Source organism: Agrilus planipennis, unplaced genomic scaffold (genome assembly GCF_000699045.2).
Source record: "Agrilus planipennis isolate EAB-ADULT unplaced genomic scaffold, Apla_2.0 scaffold71, whole genome shotgun sequence".
NCBI classification, from domain to species: Eukaryota; Metazoa; Arthropoda; class Insecta; order Coleoptera; family Buprestidae; genus Agrilus; species Agrilus planipennis.
This window is the reverse complement of record NW_020439007.1, coordinates 336,574-352,045: the sequence shown is the minus strand read 5'-3', so window position 1 is coordinate 352,045 and position 15,472 is coordinate 336,574. Positions and strand designations below refer to the sequence as shown.

At 31.3% G+C, this 15,472-nt stretch overlaps 1 protein-coding gene across 1 annotated transcript; it reads right to left on the bottom strand.

Moving 5' to 3' along the window:
- Positions 1-1,860: 1,860 nt before the first annotated feature.
- LOC108732558 lies at positions 1,861-14,751 on the bottom strand. Its single transcript, XM_025976061.1, has 16 exons — positions 14,725-14,751; positions 14,373-14,537; positions 14,102-14,259; positions 13,372-13,537; positions 12,940-13,131; positions 12,670-12,843; positions 5,978-6,142; positions 5,707-5,864; positions 4,977-5,142; positions 4,545-4,736; positions 4,275-4,448; positions 3,956-4,174; positions 3,603-3,792; positions 3,401-3,540; positions 2,870-3,073; positions 1,861-2,777 (listed from the first exon to the last, which is right to left on the bottom strand). Exons 1-16 carry the CDS (start codon positions 14,749-14,751, stop codon positions 2,679-2,681), a joined length of 2,589 nt encoding a protein of 862 aa, XP_025831846.1. The 3' UTR covers positions 1,861-2,678.
- Between the last annotated feature and the right edge of the window lie 721 nt (positions 14,752-15,472).

Sequence of the window (15,472 nt, the reverse complement as noted above, 5' to 3'; positions counted from 1 at the left end):
CTTGAACAACAGTAAATAGTAAAATAGCACAAATACTGTAAAAAGAAAAGAAATTGTGTCAAATTTTTGAAAATTACCAGAGCCATCATATGCTCAGGAGCTGAACTATTTGTAAGAAAGATGAAGTTAATCCCGCGCTTTAATTCTGAATTTAGAAAAAGATCCAATGCAACTTATGCTCTCCTAATACAAATGCTGAAATTTTTGAAAATTTTGGGTTTTGAACCAAATACGAGGGTTGGTCAGAAAGTAATGGAAAAGACCCGATGCTACTTATGCTCTCCTAATACAAATGTTGGAATTTATGAAAATTTTCGGTTTTGAGCCAAATACGAGGGTTGGTCAGAAAATAATGGAAAAAGATCCGATCCAACTTATGCTCTCCTAATACAAATGTCGGAGTTTTTGAAAATTGTTTTTTTAAATTTTGTTTCATAACTTTTCGACCGGCCCTCGTATATGATGCAAAACTGAAAATTTTGTTCAATCTGAAATTTTGTATTAGGAGAGCATAAGTCGCAAAAGGTCTTTTTAAAAGTACCAATTTTTAGCGCGGGATCAACTATATCGCAGTCTTGTTTTTCGTTTTTCTACATTGTTCGGCCTTGAAACGTTTAATTGTACTATTATTAATCATGATTTATGTTCATTTCCAGTATTATTAAATTTCTCAAAAGATGTCTTAGTGTTATTTTTAATAAGTAAAAAGATGTTTATATCAAAATAAGGTTTATTTAGCAATTTCATATATATTTTATTTAAATAAAATAAAATTTGTTCAATAATACATTTATTGTTGCAAATTAATAGCATTTATAATAAACACAACGTATGAACATCGATAGATAAGTATTTCAAATAACAATACTTTAATATAAACAAAATATCTAAGATATAATACATTCTAACGACTTATAAAAGTTAAAAATAAAATACCTGTAAGAAAGACAACAAATTCAATAAAATTTCAAAGAAAATACATTTATTATTATACATAAACTGTCATACAATTATTATTTAAATGCAAGATTAGGGAGAAAAAAGCCTCCCCAACCTTTTGTGGCCTCCGCATTTCTTGCAGCCACCCTATCCACCCAAAACGAACATTAATTTTGAATGCGTAAACAAATAATTAATTTAATTTAACAATTATACCAAAAAATCAATTTAGAAACATTTTAAATATTAACCTAAGTTATGATTATAAAGATATAACAGTTTATGCAGTAAAAAACAAAATACCTGTAAGAGAAAGACAAGAAAACACATAAAATTTCAAAGAAAATACAATAAAAAGCAAAAAATACGATGTCTTCAGTCTTCTTCGGTTACCTGAAAGCGAATAGTGCAATTACAAGGACTAACGACAAATACTAATAGCTTTGGTAGAGAAGATCGGACAGATTTCGCCAAGGCAAGCTGGGCAGTCGCCTATTGCTCCTATTCCAGATAACCCACTGTACCCTGTCTGAAAGGAAGTAACGCTAGAGTAGACTCGCGAAAAGTGTATAAGACACTTTTAAGATCAACTAAATAGCTAAGCCCAAGGGAAGTCGTTCGGGGAGGCCCTCCCTAATTCCACAAGGGTGAGAAGAAACACACACGATAACGAAACGTTGAATCATGTAGAACTCGTAGGGTAAATGCAAAGCAAAATAGTAAGAATATGCAGTAAGCTAAGCAAAGAGGTAAGCAAGAGACATGTTAGACTATACTACAACTACTAAACGTGTTAGCTACTCTACTACTATATACAAAAAATAAAATAAGAACGTCTACAATCAACAATTACTTTAAATAAATGAACAAAATAAGCATGCAAAATAAAAACTAATTCAAATAAAATGAACTACTAAGAACATGCAAGATAGAGAACTATTTTAACTTTGGGATCTTCTTTGTCTTCTCCACCGTCGATCTGAAACAGATAGGGTGGCAATAGATTAGTAAATGAGCAATTAATAATGTTAACTGTGGTGTATTCTCACCTTAATTAGCTGTAGAAAGTTGGAAGTGTGAAAAGCAGACCAAATACTAGAAGAACGATGATGTTGTAGAGAATTTCTTTGCCAAAAATCAACTGAGTAAAGGTCCACAGCAAACAAAGTAGGAATGAAATTCAGCTTCAATGTTCTCTCACTTGTTGACCACTCTGTAGAAACGAACAAAAAAACCAATTAATTACACTATCAAATTAATATGACATTAAATAAATTAAACACACTGTTGACTGAATTTTCTGATATCACTTCTTTATTTTATTAACTGGTGAAATAAATAAAATATAAAGAATTAGGTTTCTCCTTTTCTTTTATATTTAATTTCTTTCTTTGGCCGGAAATAAGAAACAAACTTCAATGTAACTTTGTTCATTACACAAATTGTAAGAAATTAAAAGTTCTAGAAAGGAAGCAAACAATATCCAGAGAAATCATTAGGCTACTTTTTGTTCCTCTACTCCCAAGACAAAATCATAAAACTGCAACTGTTATTTTAACTGTAATAAATTGAATGTTTAAAAAGGTATAAAGGACAACCTTAAACAAAAGTGACTAAATTTTTTATTCCTCTTTCATATATAAAATTACAACCAAACTATTACAGTTAAAAAAAATACATACAAATACAATATAAAGCGTACTTAACGTCTTATAAATTAATTTTTTCTTCAATAATACTTATAAGTCTTTAATTGCATACAGTATTTTAACAAGGTTGCTTTTAGCATTCATCCCGTCTAATCTTCTTGATAATGATTCGAAGTCCACTTTTTCTAACTGTAGTAGGTAAAGTAGTATTAAGTACGAAAAAGGAAAAAAATAATCACACTGATTGTGTAGCAAAACTAATATAAAAATGATTCACTTACTTCGTGACAAGGGTCTTCTTCTCTTGATGGGAAGTTAACAGCAAGTTCAGGGGCCAAAAGCCTTTCGCAGAGGGCAGATACACCGCAAAATGTTTGAAAATCATACTCTTCATCGTCCTTCCATTCCAACAGTTCCTTTAATTTTTTTTCCTGGATATCTGACAATTTTTTGCTCATCGTTTCATTAAGGGCTCGTGGTAAATCCTTTAATTAATTTTACAATAATTAATATAAATATTGACCAAACATTTGCAGAAGTCGCCGATTTTCGATACATTTACGTCAGAACAAAATAAAAAATTCGATGAAAGCATAAAATAAAAAAATCACTTAAGTTTGAAAATGAGCAAATATTGGAAAGAATAGGAAACCAAAGGAGCTATGGAAATTAATATGGAAAAGGAGAAGTAGGATTACCTATCAGATACCTTCCGAGACACAAAACGCTAGTTTAAAAACAGAAGGGGCAGGACAGGAGGAGTAGAGGTGGAAAAAAAATCAAAACTAATATTTAATATATTTTTTTTGTACCTTTCCCAGTATTACCCTTCTCGTACTTTTTTGCCCAATGTCATCTTCAGGCCTGTGTTTATTAAAAACACATTTATAAAGAAGTTTTCTGGCACTACTTATCACAACATTATCTCTTAGATATTCTAGAGGTGTTAGGGCTGGAAGAAATTCAGAAAATTATTCATTAATTATTCATTTGCTCTGGACAGAAAGTACTCACTCTCAAAAGTTCGACTGTCCATTGGTAATTCAAATCTGGCACTGGATCGAGAAAACATTCGTGGTAATGAAAGTATAAATTCTGTATTTGTGGGAGGTAAATTTAATTCTTCTTTCAATTTTTGGAGTTTTTCGCAATCCTTTTTTTGACTGTTTACAGTTTTCAAAGCTTCTTGCAAAGCTCTTCGTTTCTACAACAAAAAATTAAGTTTATTGTTCTCGTATTGTTCATCAATCAAAAAATATGAAGTCAAAAAAAAATTGAAACATTTTAAAGTGTTTACATATAATATGATACCCTGATGTCTTTTGACTGGTAAAATTAAAAACCTAATAAAACAATCAAATGAATACCTTTTTATCAAATTCACAGTCGACAATTTCTTCATTGAGTTGTCGTCGTAAATGCTTTAAAACATCCTTATCTAAAAAGGAATCCACATCCAACGAACTTTTTCGAACATTTTCTGAATTCTTCGTCGTGGTACCATTTGCATTACCAATATCGGCATCATTTAATGACACCGATGGCCTCTTACTGGGATTTCCAGAATCTTGACCGATTGCAGATATCTTAAACAAAAAATTACATTTCTTATTTGTATTTATAATTTAACATTTAAAATTAGAATACACCTAAGTAGAAAAAAAAAAATAAAATAATTTAATTTACCTGTGTTTCAGGATCCAAAGAGCTTTGGAAAGCTGGAGGTCCTTTTGAAGAATCCCTCCCCTTCTTCTTTCTTCTTTTCCCTCTTCTTTTAAGCGGTTCTTCGTCTTCAGCTCCCTTCTGGTTTTTTTCTGCATCTTCTGCAGTCTTCTTCGTCTCTACGACATCTAGAAGAGCCTAGAAGCAAAAAAAAAAGACATCCTGTTATTAATATTCGCTTCATTAAATAGGTAAATATTTCTCTAAGCATGTAATTGTTTTTAATAGGTATACCTTATCTCGTTTATCTTTGTACTTGGTTCCTGGAGGTATTGATCGCGTTTTATTCAATTTTTTGCGATTGTCGTCCCCTAGACTTCTTGTAGAACGCAAAGATCCACCGCCACCGTCAGCTAAAGGGGCGGGAAAAATTTTTATCAAGGGTGTTTCGTGGTATAATGAGCTGCCATACCACGACAACGTTTCCTGAAAAACATTTTTCATTACAACTATTCCTATATTTCATCATTATTAGATGACACAAAAGAAAAAAACTATTAAGTAAAGTAAATTGGAAACCATCATTTAATGAATTTTAAAACAATTAATTTAGCAATAAAGAACGTTTTTAAATATTTTAAAATTTAATATAACAAATGATAGAACTCTTTTAGATACTTATTTATCTAATCATATAAAAGTGTTTAAAGTAAAGGAAACACTTACTTGACTATGACTCCTTCTCAAATCTAAAATTAACATTGTTTTTTCTTTTATTTCTGCGTTAAAAGTGGGATCAGGTGTGATACATCTTCGGGAACCCGACGCCCTTGTGTATGCACTAGCTAAAGTTGGGGCAGGGGTTAAAGGTCGTGAGTCTGTGTCTGTGTACCTAAAATAGGGTTAAAAAATACTACTTCATATTTTCATTAAGGGCTACAAAACAAACGTTAATAAATTATTGCTATTTTTTTAAGTAAATAAATTTGTTTCTTGTAAAGTTGGGATAAAACAATTTTTTTGCATAACCCAGTATGTTATTACAATTTATTATTAGTAATTTAAGTTAATAATAATTTTTTTATTTGCATCGCTTATTGTTTTCATAGGTTTGTATTTACACTCAAAATTAGTTATAGTTTCTTAAATGTTTTGTTTCTTGAACATAATGTATTACAAACTTGAAAAGAAGCAAGTAAATTAGTCGGTGTTCTGTAAAACCTGTCTACGGCGTGCTGATGAGAACCCAAGAGATCGAAATCACGATTCGATTCTGACGGTTTTTAACAAATCATTGAAATTTGTTTCAAAAAGCAACGTTATAACAATAAAATTATATACTAATGGAATAATGATATTTCTTTTCTAATTTCTGGATTAATCTTTTTCACATATGATATTGAATAATATTGAATTAAGATTATGTGCAATGTATTATTACATTTTTTTTATTTACCTTCTAAATAATTCCTCCGGGACACTATCAATAGTTGTTTTAATTTCATCGTTTATAATCGAATAAGTATTTTCATTTGGATTTAATCTAAACTGTTCCAAATTATTACGTATTGCTTGTACTTCTTCCACAAGAAGTATATTTTTCCCTTCCGTAGCCTACAAAAATTTATTAATTTACACAATTTTAGAAACTAGATATAAAAATTCTGACAAAAAATTGTGATTATGTTCCAAGTAGTTTAATACATAATAAAGAAAATATTTCTTACCCAGGCATCTCTCGCTCTTTTTACCAATTCCTTTGAATCGCTATTTCTGGGATGATTGCACAGGAGTGAACATCCATAAGGATAAGGTTTGTACAGACCAGCAAAGGGTTTAAGAATGAGGGGTGCCGGTGTTACTATGGCTTTCAGTTCTATATCATCTTCAACCTAGAAATAAAAGTTACTTTTACTCCTATTCTTTATAAAACACACCTCTAAATTAATCAAAAGAAGATTATATTAAAAACACTAATATACCTGTCTTTTTTTAATTAATTTAACTTTTTTGGTTGGACTGGCTAATAGTCCTGTTCTACTGGTCTCTGTCATAATTAAAGTGTACGTTTGTTTGTACCTTCTTACTTTTATATCGATCAAACATCAATCCACGATAATAGCTAAGCAATAGAAGGATGAGTATAACTATTTTAATGCTTTTGTCTTGCCTTACATTTAGTTGAATTAATTTCGAAAACAATTAAGCTAATGAAGATTCAAAATAATTACATTAAAATGTTTCACCGAAAACATATGGTCATAGAATTTAACTGAAAAAATTTATTAATCAGCGAATAAATTAAACGCTTTTTTGCCAAAAAAAAATCAAGTCTACCCCTATATATTTTTTTATGTTTGTATAACTACGCATAACTTTTTACAGAAGTCAGATTCTGATGATTCTTTTTTTATTTGTCTGATTTAAATTTGAAAAAAAATTACCTCTAAGGGTAGAAAAATAGGGAATGATTACCTGTTTTAAACGCACGGTATTTTTAACATTATTTTAAGAAATATTGGGATTGCATTTTTTTTTTAGATCAAATAACAATTAAAACGGATATCATTATATATTTTGGACTTAATATAAATTGGTTCTACATCCCCGCTTCAATCTTGAGGTAATTCACTAATGTAACTTTTGTTATTTAGTCCCTACAGGCTACTCTACTTTATTAATTTGGTGAATGAGTCAAGTTGTATTTCTAAAGAAGTAGAATACGTAACAATATTTTAACCATACAGGAAATTTCGTATCTAGGTACTGTTATACAAGGGTCACCTTTATTATACATATTCTGCATATAATAAAGAAAAGTGATTAACATTTAACGGGCCTTTTCAATGAATGCTAAAAATAATTGAATGAAACTGTTACGTCATCTTTTCATATAGATATTAAAGTAATATAAATTCTATGTTAGGTCAACGTTTTGCCTTACCTATATAGATTATATCCATTTAAATTTTGTCAAGTTAACTAAACAAAACAAATGAACATTTTTCTTTTTGACATAGTTTAAGTTTTAGAGTAATTGTCAATGTTAGCAAACGGTTTGTTATTTATTAGTAAAAGCGGTAGAAATTCTTAAATAACCGATTAATATTAATCAATCAATAATTTTTAGTTAAAATGCTCGGAGAAAATAATCATAATAATAGTTTTCAAAACGATACGTCCAAAGACGAATTTAAAACGGAAGATATCTTAGAATTGAGTAATATATCGGAAGAAAAAGGTAAGCTCTTCAAAATAAAAAATAGAAAAATTAAAAAAAATATGTTATATATCACGCAGTTGTAAAATATATGGGGCAACGTTATCTAGAAAGGAAATTTTATACTTGGGCTGGCCAAACTTTGGTGGCTGTCCATCCCTTTGAAGAAAACAGCGGGTGCGAGGTTTGTGCAACATTAACCCTTATTAATATACCAGATAAATAAAAGTGATAAACTTATTAGAATTCCGAAAATGTGAGTGTGAAATTTTGATGTTTAAACATGTTTTCGTTAATTATTTTAAAACTTAACTAGTTCTACCCCCCTATCAGTCACTATGAGCTCGAAATTCTTCGAGTGGTCGAAATTCACTTTTGTGAACAATTTGTTTAATCACTTTCTTTGTGTTAAGAATTGTTCAAAAAATTAAATTTATAGGAATCGTTTGTAAATAGGTATGCAACACATCGTACACTTCACACAAGAAATTTCTGATACTAATTAGGTAATACTACTTTGCCCTGAGTTAACAGCACCAGGGGCGGCCTTTGGGGGTGGCGAGCAGGGCAACCGCCCGGGGCCTCGCTCTTGCAGAGGCCTCGCGCCTTCTTGCAGCAATCTAACTTTATTACGTAGTAATTGTACTTACTAATGCTTATTTGAATTTCTTAATAGTCTTAAAAAAGCTGCAAATATGCTGTCTTTTATTAAAATTTTCCAATTATTTATGAATAACTTTATTTATTATTTGTGAATAACTTTGAATTTGTCGTCAAGTATCATCATTAAAACTAATTCCATAAAGACGAGGGCCTCGGTAAGACTTCGGTAACTGTCTGTGTGTCAGTCAGTTAATTAATACAGTTGTAAAAGGTGCTTTTCCGCGTTTATTTTAAGCACGTTTTTACTTCTAGAATTTTACTACGATTTCGGGACAGCCTGTATCTGTATACATATATACAAGATGTCACATATTATGTTAGATTTCAAACAATACTTTTTACAACTATGTTGACAATAAATTGTAATTTATTTCTCTTCACAGAATGCTGACAGTAGAAAACCGTCAGTAAATGCAGTGATTTCGAGGGTCTGGTTCAGATTAACGAACGAAATCGGAAATGCTAACCAAGCGATTGTTATTTCCGGTGACAGCGGGTCCGGGAAAACGTTTTCCGCCTGCCTGGCGATTAAACACATTGCCGACAAGCAGAGTTACGCACAGGGGAATCCCTCGTGTTCTGTCTTGTGGCAAACGTGGTGTTCGGTACCATTACTAACAGCATTTGGTAAATACAGCAAATACGTTCCCCCCTCTCCTCTTAATTATTCATGATTTATCGTATTTTCACAGTTTAATTTGTCGAAATTTTTAATTAGAGAATATGACCAAAAAACTGTCAAAAAATCTTATTTTAAAGGGAATGCTGCTACTGGGTGCAATAACAATAGCTCTCGCTTTGGAAAATTGATGCAGTTACAATATGAAAACAATCAAATTGTAGGAGCGTTCATTCAAACATATATGTTGGAAAAATCACGCGTTTCGTTTCAGAATAAAGGCGAAGGAAATTTTCACATTTTCCACCAGGTAAAATCATCAGTGACTCTTAAATTACACAAAAATATTATGATGTTTTGGAGCATTGATAAAAATCAATTCAGACAAATACAAAAAAAATTCTGAAGTTTTTTTTTTGTTGAATTTTAATAGTATAAAAATCCGGGACACTATCANAGGGGTTTCTTCGGTGATTTGGGTTCAACAACTTAATTCTATATTTTCTATCTTCAGCAGTTTTCAAATCATATTTTCTTACTATTGGTTCCCTTCTTTTATCTACAACCCTTAGCTCCACCTTCATAACTTTCCTAAATTATTCAAATTCTATATTCTTCAGTTCTAAATCAACCTTCGTTCTACTCTTCTTAGTCTCTAACAGTTATAAAAATAAATATTAGTTTTACCAGACTTTATTATTTTACTATTGAACACGCCAAGAACCAAAGAAGTCAATAAGAAATAGGTGAGATAGACTTGTAGGACACTTTCTCAAGCACATGAAAGGCTAGTTAGGGACATATTAGAAACGAAAATATGATGTACAAAGTGGCAAGATTAGACTGAGATTAGATTTTATTGTTCGCAAGTAGTTAGATGTAGGCCTTCAGTTTTCGAGTTATGCTAGGACTAGCTCAAGGTGGGAACAAGTGGAGATGCATGCCTAAGCAGTATTTGGGCTGCATCCTGGAAAAAAATGGTTTGGGCGATTCATTCCCACCAGCTACTAATGCTGATGAGAGGACAGTGAACTATGCTGGAAGGTAGGAATTTCTTCATACTCCTTCGAGGAATCGTGGGAATAAGTGGATAGTATTTAGAGTGAAAAGGTGAGACGGATGAAATGAAGACAGAAGGGAGTGAAAGATAACCTATGGAATATTATTGCTTCGGCATTTACCTAAGTGAATCAAGGAAGCCACCAAAAAACCTGGTCAGGATTCGGAATCGAACTGATAGCCTTTTGCCGCTCGATGCATACTGATGAATTGATACAGCTATCAAGGGAGATGAAGATGTGGGGAAGAAGTGGGATGATGAAAGAACTGCGATTAGAAGCGGTTGAAAATGAGGAGCTATTAAAAAGAGGGCGCTTTTTTGGAAGTCGTTGATGAAAAGGAAATAAAAGATTATCCTAGATCAGATTACTGTTAGTAAACAGGATGTGAAATGTTGCAGTTTTGTGAGAGTTGGTTTATAAAAAAGTGACTGCCCTACCAGTTTTCGGACTGATGACCCTATGATGATTGATGATGATGATGATGATATACTGTGATACCTTTTTATCCTTTTTGCTGATCCCATGTATAGGTAGTTTAGAATGACATGGACCATCAGGTGCGCGAGATGCGGGCCTAATCGCATTCATTAAACATTATTGAAACATGAAGTTATTTTCTACATTTCTAGCACTTATTTTTCGTATTACTTATATTAACCCATGATTCTGGTCCTCATCGATTCCCTTATATCGATCCCTTTCCTAAACTACTCCCTGACACCTGCTCCTGATAAATTTTTAAGCTATTCAAAGTCCTCTTATCTACCTTTCGTCCCTATTTCCAATACTTCTCCCTGATATTCCCCACTTCCAGCCTCCCTCATATTTTACTATCCCTTTTAACGCATCTACTCACATATCTCCTATCTTCTCTCTAATTACAAAGCCCACTTGATACAACATAAAACCTCTATCTCCTTCTTTTCCTCCTATTCCCATAGTTTCACCTCATAAAACACTATGCTCCTCACAATAACATTAAATAACATCAGTTTCCTATCCCAATAATCCTTCTATGATTCCTGACTTAATCCCAGTACTCTTTTTGTATTTGCCCATTCATATTGTACGTTCGGAAAACATTTACTCGACCTTGTCTTTCTCTCTCTCTCTCTCTACAAATGTAGAAATCAATAAACGAGTAGAGTTTTCTCACTGGCCAAGGTTCATGTCATTCTAAATTACCTCTACCTCTCATTTAATACCATTCAAGACAATATACACTAGTGGCAAGATGAGAGCCGAACATTACTTCCAACTATAGGTGTGGTTGAAAAAATATATTCTACGTTCGGTGAACATTTTACCTTACCTATACAAGAGCTCAAACTACATATATGTATTTCAAATAATTTTTAATCTTGTTAGGCCCCTCTATTTTTAACAGATACCACAGTGTTTGTAGAAAGGGCGACCGATTTGTTAAAAACACAGCCACGGCAATTAATACATTTGCTTACAAATCGCTTCATATCGGCCACGAGTCAGGGAAAGCGCAGGGTGACCTGTTACAGTTCGCCCTGTAACAACCCTGAAGAGTGCAATGAACGTCGAAATTGTCTCATGCGCTACCTCTACGACAGTCTCTTCACCTGGTTAGTTAAACGAATAAACCACAACATATGCAAGGATGGAAACTACAAGCTGCTAGGTAAAAGTTTGTAATTTTTATATTATGTTTGAGGATCTTAAGGATACAAATATGACAAATAATGAATGAAAAAAAATGCTTCTGAGGTGCTATGTAAATAAAAAAAACTTCAAAACCACTTTTAGGCATTTTGGACATTTATGGTTTTGAAGTGTATGACCATAACACATTTGAACAATTGTGTATTAATTATGCGAATGAAAGGTTACAGCAACTATTTATAAAAGATTACCTTATAACAAAGCAGGAGGAATTGAAAATTAATTTTATACTTGAAAACGTCCAAGAGATTAACGAAAACGAATATCAAGAACGAATATCGTTATTGGATGGTCCCATATCTATTTTTAGCATATTAAACGAGGTATATGTTCGAATATGTGTTTTTTTATATTAAAAGAGCTCTAAAATTTTCTAAAGTTATTCAGAACAGGTAACTTTTTCTGTGTAGGAGTGTACCCTAAAGCGATTCAGTAACGACATATTTGTGACTTCTCGTTTCGCTGTTGCACTTAAAGAAAAAAGACACTTCGTTTCTGTACAGAACGCGTTTTCCACTGAATTTTCAATAAAGCATTACGCTGGTGTTGTAAAATACAATACAGATTCGATGGCCGCAAAAAACAGCGACAAGGTAAAAGAAACAACATGTGCACCCCTTATAAAAAAATATTAACATAAGCGAAAAAAAAAATATTTCAGGTGCCGGACGAAATGTCCCATTTTATTTTCAATTGCAGACAGGAATTTCTGGAAAAACTTATGGAAGGTAATCCGTATGTTCAAATTCCAAAAGACAGCGGTAAAACGCTTCTTCAAAAATTTAAGGTATTTTTATACAATAACAAACTAATTAAAAACTAAATAAACTTATCTAAACAATATTAAAAATGAAGAATTGAATAATGACTTAATAACTCACTGAACCAATAATAATAGCAAAACGTTAAAATCAATATTGATTAGTTCATCACTTTCATTGCAGTTTTCAACAGTTTATCATTTTTCAATTTTTTTTAATTTAGTTTCAGTTTTCACCCTTTAAAACAATACAAATTTAACATAAATTATATTTGTGTACGTATTTTTCTGAAAATCTATAAATATTTAGATGCTGATTACATTTCTTATTTGTATTTATAATTTAACATTTAAAATTAGAGTACACCTAAGTAGAAAAAAAAAAATAAAATAATTTAATTTACCTGTGTTTCAGGATCCAAAGAGCTTTGGAAAGCTGGAGGTCCTTTTGAAGAATCCCTCCCCTTCTTCTTTCTTCTTTTCCCTCTTCTTTTAAGCGGTTCTTCGTCTTCAGCTCCCTTCTGGTTTTTTTCTGCATCTTCTGCAGTCTTCTTCGTCTCTACGACATCTAGAAGAGCCTAGAAGCAAAAAAAAAAGACATCCTGTTATTAATATTCGCTTCATTAAATAGGTAAATATTTCTCTAAGCATGTAATTGTTTTTAATAGGTATACCTTATCTCGTTTATCTTTGTACTTGGTTCCTGGAGGTATTGATCGCGTTTTATTCAATTTTTTGCGATTGTCGTCCCCTAGACTTCTTGTAGAACGCAAAGATCCACCGCCACCGTCAGCTAAAGGGGCGGGAAAAATTTTTATCAAGGGTGTTTCGTGGTATAATGAGCTGCCATACCACGACAACGTTTCCTGAAAAACATTTTTCATTACAACTATTCCTATATTTCATCATTATTAGATGACACAAAAGAAAAAAACTATTAAGTAAAGTAAATTGGAAACCATCATTTAATGAATTTTAAAACAATTAATTTAGCAATAAAGAACGTTTTTAAATATTTTAAAATTTAATATAACAAATGATAGAACTCTTTTAGATACTTATTTATCTAATCATATAAAAGTGTTTAAAGTAAAGGAAACACTTACTTGACTATGACTCCTTCTCAAATCTAAAATTAACATTGTTTTTTCTTTTATTTCTGCGTTAAAAGTGGGATCAGGTGTGATACATCTTCGGGAACCCGACGCCCTTGTGTATGCACTAGCTAAAGTTGGGGCAGGGGTTAAAGGTCGTGAGTCTGTGTCTGTGTACCTAAAATAGGGTTAAAAAATACTACTTCATATTTTCATTAAGGGCTACAAAACAAACGTTAATAAATTATTGCTATTTTTTTAAGTAAATAAATTTGTTTCTTGTAAAGTTGGGATAAAACAATTTTTTTGCATAACCCAGTATGTTATTACAATTTATTATTAGTAATTTAAGTTAATAATAATTTTTTTATTTGCATCGCTTATTGTTTTCATAGGTTTGTATTTACACTCAAAATTAGTTATAGTTTCTTAAATGTTTTGTTTCTTGAACATAATGTATTACAAACTTGAAAAGAAGCAAGTAAATTAGTCGGTGTTCTGTAAAACCTGTCTACGGCGTGCTGATGAGAACCCAAGAGATCGAAATCACGATTCGATTCTGACGGTTTTTAACAAATCATTGAAATTTGTTTCAAAAAGCAACGTTATAACAATAAAATGATATACTAATGGAATAATGATATTTCTTTTCTAATTTCTGGATTAATCTTTTTCACATATGATATTGAATAATATTGAATTAAGATTATGTGCAATGTATTATTACATTTTTTTTATTTACCTTCTAAATAATTCCTCCGGGACACTATCAATAGTTGTTTTAATTTCATCGTTTATAATCGAATAAGTATTTTCATTTGGATTTAATCTAAACTGTTCCAAATTATTACGTATTGCTTGTACTTCTTCCACAAGAAGTATATTTTTCCCTTCCGTAGCCTACAAAAATTTATTAATTTACACAATTTTAGAAACTAGATATAAAAATTCTGACAAAAAATTGTGATTATGTTCCAAGTAGTTTAATACATAATAAAGAAAATATTTCTTACCCAGGCATCTCTCGCTCTTTTTACCAATTCCTTTGAATCGCTATTTCTGGGATGATTGCACAGGAGTGAACATCCATAAGGATAAGGTTTGTACAGACCAGCAAAGGGTTTAAGAATGAGGGGTGCCGGTGTTACTATGGCTTTCAGTTCTATATCATCTTCAACCTAGAAATAAAAGTTACTTTTACTCCTATTCTTTATAAAACACACCTCTAAATTAATCAAAAGAAGATTATATTAAAAACACTAATATACCTGTCTTTTTTTAATTAATTTAACTTTTTTGGTTGGACTGGCTAATAGTCCTGTTCTACTGGTCTCTGTCATAATTAAAGTGTACGTTTGTTTGTACCTTCTTACTTTTATATCGATCAAACATCAATCCACGATAATAGCTAAGCAATAGAAGGATGAGTATAACTATTTTAATGCTTTTGTCTTGCCTTACATTTAGTTGAATTAATTTCGAAAACAATTAAGCTAATGAAGATTCAAAATAATTACATTAAAATGTTTCACAGAAAACATATGGTCATAGAATTTAACTGAAAAAATTTATTAATCAGCGAATAAATTAAACGCTTTTTTGCCAAAAAAAAATCAAGTCTACCCCTATATATTTTTTTATGTTTGTATAACTACGCATAACTTTTTACAGAAGTCAGATTCTGATGATTCTTTTTTTATTTGTCTGATTTAAATTTGAAAAAAAATTACCTCTAAGGGTAGAAAAATAGGGAATGATTACCTGTTTTAAACGCACGGTATTTTTAACATTATTTTAAGAAATATTGGGATTGCATTTTTTTTTTAGATCAAATAACAATTAAAACGGATATCATTATATATTTTGGACTTAATATAAATTGGTTCTACATCCCCGCTTCAATCTTGAGGTAATTCACTAATGTAACTTTTGTTATTTAGTCCCTACAGGCTACTCTACTTTATTAATTTGGTGAATGAGTCAAGTTGTATTTCTAAAGAAGTAGAATACGTAACAATATTTTAACCATACAGGAAATTTCGTATCTAGGTACTGTTATACAAGGGTCACCTTTATTATACATATTCTGCATATAATAAAGAAAAGTGATTAA